The sequence below is a fragment of the Zonotrichia albicollis genome, chromosome 3, assembly GCF_047830755.1.
Source record: "Zonotrichia albicollis isolate bZonAlb1 chromosome 3, bZonAlb1.hap1, whole genome shotgun sequence".
Classification (NCBI taxonomy): domain Eukaryota; kingdom Metazoa; phylum Chordata; class Aves; order Passeriformes; family Passerellidae; genus Zonotrichia; species Zonotrichia albicollis.
In genome coordinates this window covers 85287300-85305424 of record NC_133821.1, presented here as the reverse complement: position 1 = coordinate 85305424, position 18125 = coordinate 85287300, and the positions used below count along the sequence as shown (strand labels likewise).

The window sequence follows — 18125 nt, the reverse complement described above, 5'->3', positions numbered from 1 at the left end:
ACAAAACTAGTATATCATCTTACAGGCCTGAAATTCAACAAACCTGATCAGAAAAATGAGAAGACAAAGGCTTGCATTTTAGACATGGCAGAATACACCTTATCAATGACACTAGAGCAGAGGAAGAAAAATGACAAAGCCTGAAGACAAACCTTTCCCTGCCTTCTTTCCTGGTCCGTGCCAGCTGATTGATTTCCATGGCTGTGAGCTTCTTGGCCACCCGGTACTGCCAGACGTAAAACGCTACTTTGGAAGCCGCGATCACATGAGTTCTGGTCATCGTGACAAACAATGGCTCTGTTACAAAACCCAAAGAGTTGCAAAATTAGAGCAGCAAGCATTGGAGTAGATGCTGATTTGTACATTTTTTCCAAGATGGATGAAAACATACACCCATACATTAAATGCAAAAAACAATGACCAAAAAATCTATCTGCCCACACACAACCTAACAGCATTTTTCTGGTAGCTGGTAGCAAATTTCACAGGGGCCTTGTGGACTTGTCCAGAAGAGTAGATAACTTCTTTACCAGTTCTGACTTTACCATTAACACTTTCTTCTCCCTGCTATTTCAGCAAATCTTCATGCACTGATGCAGAAAACAGCAAATACATATAGACAAACTTTCAGGTTAATGACCAGCTCAGGAGCATCTTGAATCTCCTTAACAAGATACATTAAATACTTATTTAAGGCTATTCAAAAGTTGACAATCTAAAAGAGATTCTTTTTCTTAAAAACAATTCATAAATTTTAAGTTAGACAAGACCTAGAAATGCTGTTTGTACCTTAGTTAATAGTTAGGCCAAATATAAAATCTTTATCTGAATGGCAATAAATTAAATATTTAGCAAACTGCGTACTTAGTCTTACTTTAATATACCAAAAACATCACAGTGTAGGAATGCAGGACATTTTCTTTACTTCAGCTCTAAGCCCACTTAGAATATGTGCACAAATTGAGTATCCATGCTCAGTGGGGGAAAAAAAAAAAAAAACTAAAAACCAAAACAGTGAAGGCATAGAAAAGTAAAGAAACCTAGTATGCAAATCAGCCCATGTCTTTAAGTTCTATAAGTAAATATTATGACACCAAAAAAAAGCTAGATGAATTCCAAAGAATTGTGCAAACCAGCTTGGTAGTGGAACACTGAGTCATGCAAATAACATGATGTGAGTAGAAAATACAATTCTTTTACCGTGAATCTTTTATTTTTTCTCCTCTTAATTTTAGCACAGAACAGAACTCTGGAGGGAGCTATAAGCCTGCCACATAGAAGAGCAGTGCTACAAGAGACAGATGGGGGAAGATTGGTTGAACAGATTTCATTTCTTTGAAACCAAGAGGATTATATAAACTACCCAATGGCTGCAGAATACTTTTTAGTAAAAATGTCAATACTGGTCAAGAAGGCTTAGTGATGATGCTTAACATGAGCAGCATAGTTGTTTACTCATTATATGCAACTCGTGTATTTCATGTATTTATAACACATTCATTTCAATAATTAGTCACTGAAGGATACAGTCTCCTGTTTCATCAAAAACATTAACAAATTCTATGTGTTTGCTCTGGTTTTTTATTAACTTCCAGCTGTATGTGCCATAACAACCAATGCTTTTATCCTTCAAAAATTAAACACGAGAAAATTAAACATGAGAATCTCCTGACCTGTGAGGGAATAAGGTTTGCTCAAATCACAACACTTGTGTTAAGCCTCATATATGAACTTAACTTCCTCAACATTTGAGTACTTGTGGTCCAAGACAATGTTAAATCCCATTGCCATGCCAACCTCTGAAGCCATGGGCATTCCTCACACTCAAGAGGTGACTCTCCCTTTGACTTACAGCTTCCATGGAGCCTAAACTTATTTGTGCACACCTTGAAATAGCTGAATCTGGGAAAAAAGTTGTTCACATATGGTCTGTTGTGAACCAGAAAGAAGATGGCAAAGTATCCATGCTTTATCCACGAGAATACAATCAATTAGGTGTGTTATGAACATGCCTCAGACTAAACTGACAGTTGCTGCCAAAAAGCACATACACACCAACCCCTGACACATTTTCCTGCCACTTCTTTCATATCAGCTCTAGCAGCAGCTGGACAACAGAGTAAATTTGATCAGTTCATTCATCTAACTGACCTCAAAATTAAATAAATAAAAGATTACATTAAGTTGGATTAAAGAGAAAATCACAAATGCTGGAGCAGGCAGGAATGAGCAGCCAGCATGGAGGGCAGGGTCTTCCCTTCTTTGCAACAACAGGCTCAGCAATGACTGGATTTAAGCCAAATGTGAAATTGCAGGGCACAGCACAGAGACACAATCACCAGGATCAGATCCATGCAGAGCCACATCTGAGAGAGCAGCATTTCTGCATGGGAACTGATGCTTTTACAGAATTGCCTGTATAACTTCATCAATTAAATAAAAGTAGGACACATGGCATTTTTTGTAGGACTGTTTTAGCTTTTTATATTGGTCAGTCATTGAACAAAAAAAAATCACAAACAGAAAAATCTGTGGAAAAAGAAACTCAAATGCAAGTCTGGACACTATGAAACATTTCTTTACAAGGGGGTAGACACTCATAGGAACAACCTCCTGGAGAGGTGGTCAGTGCCCCAAGCCTGTCAGTGTTTAAGAGGCATTTGGACAATGCCCTTAGCAACATGATTTTGGTCAGCCCTGGAGTGATCCTGGACTGGATGATCCTTGTCAGTCCCCTCCAACTGAAAGTATTCCATTCCACCTTCTCGCCTCAGAGCCTTCCACACTGGGTTGTCGTCTGTTCCTGAAATGTTTCCCTTCTTGACTGCAAGATGGCATAAATTCAACATGAGGGAAGAATGTCCCAGCCTCTTCAAGTCTGGGCTGTTGCTGGGCAGAGAAGGAAAGACAACATGCTCATTTCAATCCCTTCAGGCTGAAGAAGACCTAGAATCCCTTCCCAGGCAGCTGGTTTAACTACTTAAGTTTCCTTTAGGGTAGGGAAATACCATCTTATACGGCAGCATTGATTTGCCAGCAAGTGCTGCTCAGCTGAGCATCAGTGCCCTTCACAGAATCTGTGCTCTGACTATTAAGCAGACAGAAATGCAAACACCTCAGGTCTGAAGAAGGCAAGAAATTTGGACACTTCTCAGCATTTCCACTACACAGCAGCTTTCCATGCTCAATATGTAAACTTCTTACACTGTTGAGTTCTTCCTACTGATTTTGACAGTATTCAACTTCAGTATTAATGTCTTAATACTTAATTTTCAGACATTGAAAATATGTGAGAAAAACATTTAAACAGGTGCTTCACTTTTCAGATGCTGACCAAATACTGAAAAGGGTAAACACACCATCCCCATGAAAACAACTCCAACATGTGAAACAACTGCCCTTTAAATTCTTTCTGGCCCTCCTTTCTCTTCTCACTTCATTTCTCTTCACTATTCCTTCATAAAGTCTCCTCCCTGAAGGAAAGAAACTTTCTTTCCTATACACCCAGGAATCTCGAATAACCTTCTACAATGTTTGCATTTCATCCACACACACTCCATCTCACTTCAAAGCTGCTAGAAAACACCTGCTTCAGTGTCTAATCTTCTTGTAAAAATATAGACAGAAATCAACCTTAATGCATGACTACATTACTTCACCACATGAAAAGGCTGAGATGCTTTCTAGTCTATGAGATAGCATACACAAACAAGAAAGACAAGTGATTCCACCTAAATCTGATGGAAAGGAAGCAATCTGACAGACACAACATTAAACTGTTGTTTTCATACAAGTCTGTTACAGGCTGTTCCTGAGAAACTGGAATGAACTTAGTCTAATCAATAAATCTACCTTATTTTAGAGCCTGATTCAAATATCTCTACAAGTGTTGGCTCACAAATGGAAAAATTGTCAGGCAACAGCAGGGACAACTGAACATGTTGGGACATGTGGGACAACTCATGAACAACCACAGTTTACAGAACATAAATATTCAAAATCCATTACAATTTACATTAAAAGGATCAAGTAAGTAACAGCAATTCAAGTGCTTTTCACATGTAGTTCAGACATCCCTGTTATGGCATCCAGGAGGGAGGCAAGACACCTGGGCAGGACTCCAGCTCTGCCTTTAATCCACCTGTATGTTGGTCAAGCTGTTGTATTAATTTCACTGGGTGCTAAAACACACTTGAAAGATAACACATCACTATGTCAGTGCTCCTAAGCACATGTAAGAAGATGATATAATCCAGCCTGAGTGACCTTTTCTTAGCAGATACCATCTGTTGTGTTTCCATTAAAAAGATATTATATAACAAGATATTTAACCTTCTGTAGTTTATATTTAGTTATTCATCAAAGGACTTTGACAGAAAGCCTGTGAGCCTGTAAAACATGCACACAAGACACTGTGCTGGTTAATTTTTGTCCCAGAGTAGGATGGAATGCAGTAATGTTAGACAATGAAGAAAAGAGTAATTTATGGGCTAGCAAACACGAGCTATTGTGGAGGACCTCAAACACAAGGCACAGGAAGCAGGGGAAGCAAAATGCCTTTGGACAAAATAAAAAGCAGTATGAGGAACAGCTGAAAGTGTAACCACCCATCAATGTCTAAAGAACAGTAAAGTGATGGCCCTTCATCAGATAATGACTAATTAATCTTTTATTGCCACCATTAACAGAGACAAACATTAGAAAGCTAATGACATAATTAAAAAATCAACAGAATAAAGGAAATAAGCTCTTCTTTTTTTGAGCCTTACTTGAACTACTGGCTTAGAGCCCAACAACACAAGATTTACATCTCCTGAGGGTGAATGAAACATTGCATAATGTCACAATTTCTTTGTCATTATGAGATTAATAGTGCTTTGTTGAAACAGTATTATAAAATATTATAAATTGACAATTCAGACAAACTGTGTCTTAACACACATTCTCAGATGCATTATTTAAATGCTCGGTCAGCTACTTAGCATCCCTACATGAGCAACCTTTTTTCTTCACTATTCATCTCCTACCAGGACAAAATCCAAGAGGCTTTGCCCAAGAGGCCTGCAAGGCACCTAAGTCTCAAAGAGGAGTAAATGCTTTATGTTCAGTAGAGTTCCAGGTGATTCTTGCTCCAACAAGGGGCAGTCTGCTAGAAACCACAGTTACAGCCAGTCAAAAAATACAGTTTAGACTCATGGTAGTGAAGAGCACACACTGAAGGAAAGGCAGGAGCACACAGATACCAACTGCTCTGTTGAGGACATTCTATAATGTTACAAATCATTTTTCACCATCATTTATGAAAATCAAATAAAGTAACAACCTAAGTGTATTTCAGCCACTCTGAAAAATGGCACTTAGAAGTCTGAAACAAGTGCAAGAGTTCAAAACAAAAATGACCTAACTTTTTATGGACAGAACTTTATGCAACAATTTATTAGTTTACTAAAAGGAAATTAGCTGAAAATTTGTATTAGTAGAAAGAAGAGTTTTAGAAACAGATAATAGCATTTTTCATAAGTCAGTAACACTCATCCAATTATGTTAAGAGAGAAGTTCATTTTAATGTTTAACTGCTTATTTCTTAAACTATTAATAATGACTCTCATCAGATAATTGATTTAATTAATGCTGATTTTCCTCATTTATAAACAGAACAAAAGGATTATGATTTTGTTAGAAATCATGTATCAACCAGAATCTTAGAGAACTTTCAGAAAGGTCTTCTGCCCTTAAGGTTTTACAAGGTCTTCTCTCTCTATTGACTTCTGCAAGGCCAGACAGCTGCTTAAGTTCAGCATGCTGTCAAACTGGAACAATTACACTTCCTACTGCCAAAAAGCTCCAACTGTGATAAACAGCATGATATACTGTACAATAGGACCTTGACTATGTACAGCTGTCAACCTCTCACACCAACTGACCTTATGTTGTAAATATTTCTAGTTGTTCTATAAAGTTACATTTTCAAATGTTACAAAAAGAGGAAAGTAAGTATGATGAAACCAGCACAATGTGTTCCAAAAGAGTTGCATTCATAGGCATTTGCTTTTCATTTTTACCTTCAATCCTTCTGCAAGTTTGGAGAGCAAAATTTAAAGGAGTCTTACAGGATGCATATATTAAAAAAAAAAAAAGGCTGAATCTTTGGCTGTGTAATACAGTAATGAAAGACTCGCTTATAATTGAGGATACAGAAATTTTTTAGGACTCAAAAATGTAAATATTCCTAACCTCAGGTATTTGTCCATCCATGAAGCTGAACATTATAATGCTAGCACTTTCACAAATGAACTCACTTCTAGGAAAGAGCAAATCTATGCACTAAACTGGTCCTCCAGTACTGGAGAGAACAGCAGCAGACTGCAGAAAGCTTCGTTATGCTAAAGGAAAAAGTTATTTAATCAGAACAATTCAAGTACAGTTGAAAAAACAACAGCATTTTTCAATTAAATAGACTTTCTTTTTAAGTGTTCCCAGTTACTGGAAAAGATTTTTTTCTTGTGTACAGGCAGCTGTAGGAGATGGGTCCTACTGGCAGAATCATAAAGAAACCTTTGTTTATAATAATAAAAAAAAATTAAACTCTCACAGACTCAAAGTTCACATAAACTGAACACTAGAAAAATGCAAAGCAAAGAGTTTAAATGCAGAGTTAGACATCTACATGCAAAGCTAATTTTAACAGTGAGTGGGATTCATCTCACCTAATTTTAGACATCTCTGACAGAGATGAGCTGGCTGCCCTGTGCTTCTTCATACCCAGTGGAGAGCACAAAGACCCCCTTCATCAATGATTCACCCAACTTATTTTAGATGTCAGCTGCAGAAATGAGAACAACTACTCCCTCTAAGTCCCTGAACCCTCTCCCACCACCTCAATCCTGCCTGCCAAGTAAATCCAGGAAACCAATGGGCTCTACAGTGTAGACATCTGATCAGGAGCAGAGATGGGACAAGGACAAAACAGGCACCCAACTCACACCCCTATCACCCATCACATCATCTTACTTCATGGGATTCTGTTTTGGGCTTAGGTTTTTTGGTTTGGGTTGTTTGGATTTTTTGGCAGGGGAGAGCATTGTTAGGTTGTCTTATTAATGTTTTTTCCTCCAGTCTTGATAAACTTTTTGGTATTGAAGCTCCTGGACCTGTTAGTCTTTCAGACTCTGATATAGCCCCCACTATTGCAAAAGGTGGCAAGAGGACATCAAAGGGACAGAACTAGAAATCACAAGACTAAAACTACCACAATATTTCATAAACATTCCATATGACAAAGTAGTCAAACTCATTCATCAGGGCATACTCTTAATTTTAATTATGATCTACAATATAGGGCACAAATTTCAAAATATATGTATGACTCACAGCTGACTTCCTCCTGCTATCACTGAAAAACTGAACATTAGAAAATGATACTTAAAATTTAATTTATATATAATAAAGAATAAAGCTGTTTAGACCAAAGGAAAATAATCATTTATGATCTTGATTATTTCTAGTCCTTGGTAGACTTTTTTCCCTCCTATATTCTTCTGTGAATTGCTGTTATTTCCTTGTTCAATAGCTCTTCACCTTACTTTCTTCATCATTTCTATCTTACCAAAACTTTGCTAGACACTTTACCCATCAATTTTATCAGAGAGAATGGCTGTTTGTTATTTAATATTAACACCAAGTATTAGCACTATGACTTAAAACTAACTTTTCTACTGAGATTAATTTATCCAGAAAAGTTTCTTTTTGCAGAGAGGATAAAACAATTGCTCTAGAAGGCAATTTGCATTAAAAAAAAAAATCATGAGGTTTCTTGTCATAATAGAGTCTTCCCTCTCATTCAAAAGCAAATAAATATTTTTATAAATTTAAATAAGTTATTTAGCCTTACAACAAAACAGGAGAGTTAATCATAGAATCAAGGTTCAAAAAGAAAACTGCAAACAGGGTTCACAGTGTCTACTCTGAATCCAAATTCAGATCTATTTGGGTAACAAACCAAAAATAAAAACTAGAACAAATAAAAGTGGATTCATTGGTCAAAAAAAAAAAAGATTGTTTGTCAGTTTGACTAAAAGATTAATTTGTCAGTTTGACTACAATTCCCTCATCTGTTTAAAGGGAAAATAATCAATGATATTTATTCTCAAGGAAAAATCACAGTAAACAGTGGTTTGCAATTACTTGTCAATGTTCTCTACCACATCTGCAGCAAACAAGCAGTAGGGAAAGTCTGGAATTCAGCACTTGTTAGGATTTGGGGGCATTTTCATACTTGTGTCATAATCCACTGGTTTTTTTTTTAATTGACTTCTAATTTACAATCTGAAACTACTTAGATAAAACAATTGTGATGAAGACAAGGAAAAGATATTTTCAACACTGAAACACAAGAAATTGATGCTTAAGTTATCTGGAAAGCAACAACAAGTTATTTTTTAAATAAAAGTCCATATCTAATTATTTCAATTCCTCTGATACAACTGGACCCTTTTCAAAGTACATTTTCCTATAAAGAAGTTGAATTACCACTGTCATGAAGGAAAATCTGAAGTACCAAAAGACATCCATTTAAAAAAAAAAAGAAATAAAGAAAAGTAGCAATTTTTAAAAATTATGTTATTCATAGTTTGCATTAACTGGAAGAATCAGTTTAAGTTGAGCCAATTTGACAAGGAATGTTGCTGTTTGATAAGCCATTATCTTTATTAAAAGATAACTAACAGACCAATTCCAACACAGATTACAGAATAAGACTATTGCAAGTTACTTACCAATATCAATATATTTTGGGTCCAAGGGTGTGCCAATAGAATTGCAGAGAACCAGCACATACTGTATGGAAATAAAAGCAAGTGTCATTAATACCACACTTTTTGTAGATCAGTAAGCTGCACACAGTTTTCTGTGGAGGTGCATCTCATAACCCACAGCACACATTTTAATGGTCATCAGAAACAGAAAACACAGAGACCATGACTGTAGCAAATATAAAGCAGCATAAGCACGAGAGCAATTGAGAGTAAATGAGACCTATCTGCCAATCAGCACTATAAATTAAGAACAAGCACAAAACAGGCAAGTAACCAGCTGTTTTATGCATGGGAGCAAATCTACCAGGCAAAATCCAAAGACAACACATGGGCAAGACAGGGAGCATCTCCCCTGCTGCTGTGTGAGGCACAGGCTGCACTGAGAGCATTTACAGGCATGATACAGCCCTGACTCAGGGATTTAGCTCTCATCAGCTGCTCATGCAAAAGACAATCTAATAAACTCCCAGAACTCAGGATCTTTGTTCTGTGCTTTGCAGATCTCAATCTCCTTGAACTTCCAAGAGGGCAACAGTCTGGGGAGAATTGTCAATGAGGCTCTCCCTCTGCCCTGCAGTATCACAAGTACTACAGAAGTGATGAGGGGATTTTTGCAGTTTTTCCCTTCTTGTAATCTCACTCAGGAAGGCTTTAATAGCACAGTTACCTCAGAGACTGGGCTGTCAAATTCAGGAAGATGCAAATACATAACAATTCACTTCACAATAATGCTTTATTGTTGTAGTTTATGTATTTATTTCTCCAGGTCTAAATCAAGGATTAAATATCTGAATGGTTATTGCACAGGGAAATGCCTTGAATGAGAAGTATGGAAGGTAAGGAGCAACTTTTATTGTAAAGTTTTTAAATTTAAAATAAGTAAAACATACAAAATGTATATTTTGGGTTATCAAAATGTGAATTACCCATGAGCTGTTACCCTGACTCTCTTGGAAATGAAAGATAATTAGTTTTTCATGGCTCTTTCACCTCCTGAACAATGCATGTAATTGTGGTAGCAGACTACAGTAACTGTACAGCTATCTTTTTAAACTAATAGATTGACATCTTATTCATCACATGAGAGCAGCTCAATTTAGCTTTTCATCTACAGTATAAACTTCATTCTTCCAAAGAAAAAGAGCTGAAAGTGGATTTCTTTTATTCTTTTTTTTCTGGTTTGGCCACCAATAAGTACCTCACAAAAATAGTATTTTTCTTTCTTTGTTCATAAGTTAAACTTTTCACCAGCATTCTCAGATTTCTATTAAAAAAAATGTTTTGCCTCTGCCTGTGTAGGAAAACACACATGGCTTTTTTAACTCTTGTTTTTTATTTATATCATGTTTACATTAATTCTTCTCTGGTAAACTATCTCCACATTGAGTCTACAATAAATTTCTCTTTTATGTCCTTTCTAGTCATTTCTGAGACTCCAAGTCAGCAGATCAGAGCCTGTCAGGGAGTAATGGAGTAAAAGTATTCAAGACAGGCTGCATGACCCACACACAGTGGTGCCAGGGAAGGAAGCTTCCATTGGCTGATTTATCCAGCCTTGTTATGGATATCAACACGAAGTCCTTAATTTACTGACACATCTACTTGCAATATCTTTAAACAGGTCCTGCTGAAATTAAGTAATTTTTTTCCCATTAGCTATTGCTTAAATTCTGCCATTCTGAAACCACAATTCTAATGACCAAAATCTCTTGTAAACCAAATCAGTTTTTCAGACAACAACTCTAATAACTGCTACTCACAAATCTATGCACTTCATTTCCTAAAACTTGGCAACTCACAGTGTTAATAATTACACTGGAGCCATTCCAAAACAAATCATAGGTTGTCCTTACTATCTGTAATTTTCAGGTGAGAAAATTAAATCTCTTATTTATGCTCAATAGAGTTACTCTAAGTCTCTCAACTGTTTGTTTCCTTCTTTAAAATTCCAATTCAGAAAAAAAATTATTTTACTGCACTCAACTTCAGCAAATGTCCACAATCCCATGTTTTCAACCCCTATGAGAGTATACCATTTATAGCACAATGAAGCAAAGCAACACTACAGCACATTTGGGGATTTTTACCATGGCACCAAATGACTCTGTCTCCTGCTCCTCCTTTGTAAGCAATATATAAGTGATACAGAAAATAATTCTGAAATGATTACACAGGAAAAATCATGTAACAGTATCACACAAACAGAACGTTCATTAACCAAAGAATACATTTATCAATTGTGATTACACATAAAATTAATAAACAAAGAAGTTTGCAGTAAACTGTAACTTATATCAACTAAAAATTAGCCCCATTTTTTCCATTTCTGGTAATATTCATTACCATTCTCATGCTTTAACCTTGTCTCTGGAGAACTGTTCCAAATATTTCTGAAGAAACATTCATCTGGAAGGCTGCAGTTTTTATTAGGTTACTAATGGCTACTAGGAGTTATCTGTAGATGCAGTTACTTTGAATCAGCTACTTTTTGTTGTTGGGACTGTGTGTTTTTGAACACTGAGCCCATTTATGCCATTCTGTCAAATGACAACTGACACAACTCTATGGCAGATTCAAACTTTTACATTTCATTCTATTCCAGCTGTAAAGAACTGACACGTGGAACAGAGCATTTCAAATCAAAATTAAGACAGATTTTACCTGAGGCTGATTTTCATCTGCTTTAGTTGCTAAAACACAGAAGTCCCCATAAGTTGTTATGGAAATAAGGCTCTTGACATATTTCACATATTTCTCATTGTTTTTTGTGTCCCAAAAGACGACACAGCACTCTGGGCGGTCCGCTCGGGTGTAGGCGTAAACAACGGTGTTGGAACAGTAACCCCACTGCCAAGAAACACAATGTTGGTAAAACCAATCAGAAACCACAAGAATTCAATAATGAATGCTTCCAGCCATTAAAGAGTTTTAATACACAATTAGTATTCAATATTTCTTACCTGTCAAGTGACAACCTGATTTATTATGAGAGCACAGCTCACATAATAAACTGACAAAGTAGCTTTTCTATCACAGCAAGCTTTTTCTATCACCATCAGAACTGAAGGATCACCCTTAAAATTTGACAAGATCTCACTCTGCCCTGTTTCCTCCTTGTTCAGCAGGTATATAAGTATATTTATATAGTTCAGCGTATATTCAGAAATAGCCAGTGAGGATGGTTTTTGCCATGAAAATGCTTGCTGTGTGACTACTGCTTGCTTTTGTGACTACTTTGTGAACTTCAGAAACCTGAAGTTCATTTCCCATAGGACATACAATAAATACCTTAAACAGTGCAGTTCCAGAGGCAGACAAAAATACACAATTATACAGGAGCACTGTAATAACTCATATCACCTCTTCCATATTCATACCATGAGAAAACCCCTCCCTTCCTCCCAGAAGAATGTAATTATTCTTGTAGCAAGTAGGAGAAAGGCCAAAAAGGCAAAAGAAACAGAACATACATGAGGATGCATTTTATTGCATTCAACTGATTTAAAGTACAAAACATAATGATGAAAATCCTTTCTAATACAACAGAATCCGAAAATAGGAAGAAGGTGAATCTGTCAAATAAATGAGACATAAAGCAAAACACTTAAAGATGATGATGCAATTGTAGAAAACCTAATAGAATTCTCTGCATCAGCATCTACTAGAGAGGGAGAAGAAAAAGCTTATTAGTGTTGGCAAGAGAGGCTCCCACACTCCTCGGGAAATGAAACCAAAGTGATAAACTACAGCATCAACAGAAGAACTCCTAGAATAGACCCACAGACTCTAAACTAGTATTACAACTCCATGCAAACTATGAATAGTTTATAAAAAGATCAGCTCAATTCATAGTTTTTACTGTCACATTCATTTAAAGCCCCCTTTCTCTTATTATGGCTTATTGAAAAATAGAAGAAAACAGATTATTCAGTAGATTGGTAATGTGATATTAACTCTACATCTCCAGGTCATTAATTCCAATCCAGCCTAAGATAATTACAGCTTTGAATCACTCCCATTTAATGACTGTCACCTTTTAGAATATATAGCCCTTAAAAGGGAGTAACTTATATTACCAAAACACAGCAGAAGTATTTATTGAAGGAAAACATTTATCATTCACCATAAAAATATTTAACACTGAAATAGAGCATACTGCCAACATATTAAATTTATTTGCTGCAGAAATAAATTAATTTGAACATATCTCTTTCGTTTTCAATTGTGCAAAATGGAAAAAAATGAGCTTACATATGCAGTTCCTAAAACTAAAGTTTCAAAGTATTATTAATTTGCAGACTGTGCCAGATCTTGAAACACACATGGTCTCCTAGATACTGATGAGTTTAAGAAAAAGCAACAGGCCTGTGTTCCAGCTGTTGCACATCTCCCAGAATAAACATTAGGTAGCATTTCCTGCAAGACTAATTTCCAGCTCAGATTTCCAAAGTCTTTTCCAGAATATTTACAACAAACTATTTGAAAATGCTTCCTAGCAGACTTGTGTTTACAACTCCCTGACCAAAATACATTTCAATATAGCTGCAGGATGTTCCTCACATTGCACTCTCTGTAATTACAGTGGCTACACACTGATGATTAAAGAACATATCCTGTGCTGTGAAAAGAAGTATACAATACTCTATACTGGACAGTAATTGCTATTATTTGTTAAACTGTAAATTTAAATGAAATAGTTCTAACTCTAAAAAAAAAAAGACAAAAAATGAAAAAACTCAGGTGGTAAACAAGATAAAACATTATTTAGAATTAGATGAGACACACTTGTAAGAAGTATATTGGGAACTGAAATGTAAGCAGGAAGTACATCTATCAGGGTACATTCACTCCTATAGTTCAGGTGTCTACTCAACTTTCCAGGCTCAAATGAATAATTCATCACTAAAAAAAATGGCAGTAAAGTAAGGCTCAAACAATTCCCATCATATGACTCAGCCCAACCTAGTTAACCAAACAGCAGTGAAAACACAGCAGCCTTACCTAATGGCATCCTCAAGTCCTACCAAATTTAGAATCGTGCCCAGGTGTTTCCTTATTGTGACAGTGAAACTCCAAATGCATTGTAAAGGCAATGGCTTTACAATATCAAGTCACTGCATCACCATGACAGACCCCCACATTCCACTAAAACTGCAAGTCAGCAGTGTTGATCAAGCTGCAATCATAAGTTAAGCACTAGTTTCATATATATACATACACACACACAGATATGTATGTATATTAGAGCAAGCTACTTTTTCAACCTGATCAGAAAGAGAATAAGTAACAGGAAACTAATTAATACAATGAAGTTTCACATTACTACATACCTTGTAATGTGGACGAATGTTCGCAAAATATATGTAATGATCAACAGCCAGGGCAATTTTCAGTCCACCTCCCTCCCAGGACAAGGAAGAGACCTGTTTGCCAGGAACCTTCAGTGTACGTAAGTGCTTGGTTAGAACAAGGAAAGAAAAAGATTTGAATTTATCACAGGAAAGCCACACTAAAATACATAAATTACTGTTTTGATTGTTGTTGAAAAAAGCCCTATAGATATTCTTGACATAACAATTCTCAAACTGCAATACATATGTAGAGAAAGAGAGATATTTAAGGTGTACACCATAATGTGTTCTTTCACCTCAGGTTTGGTTTGTTTTTTCATTTGCACTTTATTTCTCCAGAGAGAAAGAAACAACAGGACTCAGTGATAGTTCAAGCTTGACGAAATAAACAGTAGATAGAGAATGACAGCATAAACATTATTCCCTTCTGTTGGTAATTTGAATCACCTTTATGATTTCAGTCACAATTAAAACACAGCAGTAGCACTGATCCTGACATGCCTCAGAAGTTTCACTGACACTGGCAGTCGATCAGTCAGTTCACATATAACACTCTAAACTACAGCTGATAGCTTAAACAAATAAAAATGTATCTCTATTCAATGTCAAGAGCAGGCAATTAATTAGCTGCAAAGGAACACAATTTTCAGTGAGGCAATGGACATTTTCCTCTTCTCTATCCCCTTCCCAAAAGAATCTAAGAAAGGCAATTGGTACACTTTCCATCTTTTTTCAAATATTTTTATATTGCTGAAGAATTTTAAATTGAATGAAGGAAACAATTAGAAAAAAAATACTGTTTTCAAAAGTATAACCTAAGTCCTACAGAGCACTTCTTTGGGTATCCATCTAAAAGGGTACCATTTTAGTTGCGAATAATATAGAGGTATGTAGTATAAGATACAGTTATCTACTATTTACTGTACATTTTTGAATAATCTCGGGCTTTAAAAAATATTTGAACATTGATGCTCAGTTCTAACTTTCCTTTTGAGTACCTACTTCATGCCTATGATCAGATGCAAATACCAAGTCAAAATATTGCTCACACATTATTCACAGAAAATACCATCCTCCAAAAAAGTTAAGTCCATATCTGAGTATCAGAACAAGTACAAAACAATTCTAAAACCTGAAAACTTTAAACACTAAATAGAAAATCTGGAACACTAGTTTCAGTTAATCCAAAGGACATCAGCAACCAGAGATGCAACATTATTGCCAAAACCTTTGGTTCCATTAAATCCTTCCAATTAAGGCAACCCCTGTAGATTATGCTGGATCTTAACCCCTGTCACAGCACAGCTCAGAGCTGGCCAGTACTTCCTCTGCACAAGGGACAAACTTCATTACACTCTGATACACAACACTAACTCGCTGATTTTCAGTGTATTACCAAGAGGGAACAGGATATTACCTGGTAAGGTAACAATAGCACAAAAAAATATATTGACCAGTTGTCTCTCAACTATCAAACATTTAATCTATTATAAAAAGCCAGGATGGACAAAAAGCATTTACAAAACAATAGCCCCAACAGTCAAATTAAGAAATTTAGAAAAAAAATAGCTTTTTTGAGGTTTCTGAGCCATTGCTTTTAATGATAGTTAAAAGTTAATCAGTTTTACTGATTCCATATAAAAGAGCAAATATCAAGTACTTAATATCAAAACTCATTCACTGATGTATTTTCAGCTTCTAATCTAGAGATGCCCAGGTCTCCTACACAGCCAGTATAGAAAGACAACTACTTCTGGATTTGATACACAGATGTTGACATCTGGACTGCTACCTGAGCTCCAAACTGCTTATCTTCCATAGTCTCATCTCAGGGATCTGGTGTTCAAAGTCAGACACCACACTTATCCTATCACTAATGTTTTGAGAAAGGATTTTCACACTGGCCACTATGCTTCTGTTCTAAAAGGGTACATAGCTCTGTTTCCAGATCCATGTGGATATCCCAGATGGATATCTCAGAGCACTAAACACCTACATTTTGGCTTCCAAATTCCACTGGTAATGACCCTGGAGCAAAACATCATAAAATTTAGAAAGAAATTAAAAAAAACAAACATTTACACTATGTATCAAATATTTTTACCTCACCAAAGGGAGTGTAGAATTGCACAACATTGATATCTTTATCTTGAGAAGCTGCTTTGAGGGAGCCTGCCAGTGCCAGAATGCTTCCATTGGAGTTCCACTGAATACACACTACATTGATACCAGCATCAATCAAAACAGGATCTAGTTTTTAAGGAATAAACATAGAATATCAACACAAGTAGACATTTTGGGTCAAGGGAAGCTCAGTAACTTGCACTCTACATTTTGTACTCACTGTAGTCATTCTCATCTCTCATGATCTGGCATCTCCCATTGTCATAACAGACAGCAAGGCAAGGGCAGTTGGGTTCAATGTAGCCTTGGGTACCGTGGTACCAGTGTATCCCAGCAATGCTGAAAGCTCCAGTTAAATTCACCAAACAGCTCAACTTCATTTTCACCTGCACAGGAATGGTTAATTCAAGTCATATAAAACATGCTATTTAAAGAATTTAATTTAAATCTCTACTGACGGTTGCAAGACAAGATGTCTAAGCAAAATTGTTTTCCTGTCCCAAGAAAAATGTTGAAGTTCTCAGAATTTTATGGGTTTGAAAAACTTCCTTATATAATCAAAGCCAGATCAGACATACAAAAACCATATATTTTTAACTACAAAGAAGTACCCCAATGTTGGCATTTTTCTTCTTTGAAAAGTAACTTAAAGAAAACCAACAATGTAAAAAGGCCACCACTGACACATGTACATAACCATAAGAGACCCCCTGGAACACAGCAAAAAATAATCATTATTTCAAACCATTCATAGGCACAAAATTTAAAAAACAACAAAAGAAAATCCAACAATATCAACAAAAATAACAAAACAAAAAAAAACTTTTGTTTGCTTTTTCTTGACTAAAGTTTACTGAATAACATATAAAAATAATTGGAAAAAACTAATGTCCAAATTAGAGCCCCAATTAAGAGAACTTTTGCAATAACTAGCCCAGAACACCTGGTAACACAAGTAAGGGTTTGTCTGACAGATAAAGGAATTCCTGAATCAATTCCAAGAGGAATGTCAGGTAAAGTAATGGGAGAGAGGGGGAGAGGGAGAGAGAGCACAACCATGCATATTGTTGATATGGTGGGGGAAATGACAAGGAATTATTTCAAGAATTTCAGTAATTTGTAGCAGTTGGAAATACCATGACTCACACAGTGGAAAGAGAGAAAGATACAGTGGGAGGATAAAGAAAAGAAAATGGGAAGGGTAGCAGACACTCTTAGGAAGGTAATGGAAAGGAGAAGAAAATTCACCATATTAAGCATCTAAAAGTTAAGAACATGGTCTCAAATACTCGGATTTTAAAGTCAGTGTTTTACTTAGCATTTTGTTATAGTCATACTCCAATACTTTAAGTAAGTAGATATAAATAATTAAATAAATAAATCTAGGCTGCAGGAATTCAGCAATATACTACAGCTATTTCCTTTTATTTTTCTACGCACTACCAGGATCTCTCTAAAGAATGATAGGAGCAATAGGAAAATAAACTATTGCTTTTTCTAAAAGCATGCTAATACTTTAGGAAGCAGAAGCTGTAATAAGTCAATATCCTTTAAGCCAGCATTAGTTCCTCCAAATAATGAAAGAAGGAAAAAAACAACAGCTAAAAATATTAAATCTGACTTATCATCTCAAACATCTTTGAAAGTAAAGATTTTCAGATGTCCTGAAGAGTTTAACTCAATTTCACCAGTGTGACCATTCCTACTTTGCATTTTCAGTAACTATTGCAAGGCTGATAGACATTAGTTGATGTGATAATCATTTAGCTACCAACAAAGAAGTAATTATAATAAAAAGCTGCAGAACTCTTGAATAAAAGCTCTGTGCTTTTATTCA

General features: G+C 35.9%; 1 protein-coding gene across 3 annotated transcripts in view; it reads right to left on the bottom strand.

Moving 5' to 3' along the window:
• Positions 1-18125, bottom strand: part of WDR35 (WD repeat domain 35) — a 42739-nt gene that overhangs the window by 19663 nt on the left and 4951 nt on the right. For 2 of the 3 annotated variants that reach the window (XM_005485117.4, XM_005485118.4), the window contains exons 7-13: positions 16509-16674; positions 16269-16414; positions 14144-14269; positions 11475-11660; positions 10901-10933; positions 8775-8835; positions 153-297 (exon numbers count right to left, since the gene is read on the bottom strand). In XM_005485117.4, the coding sequence (XP_005485174.1) occupies positions 153-297; positions 8775-8835; positions 10901-10933; positions 11475-11660; positions 14144-14269; positions 16269-16414; positions 16509-16674 (863 nt within the window). The remainder of the gene's footprint in view (positions 1-152; positions 298-8774; positions 8836-10900; positions 10934-11474; positions 11661-14143; positions 14270-16268; positions 16415-16508; positions 16675-18125) is intronic. The other variant, XM_005485119.4, reaches the window with a different exon arrangement.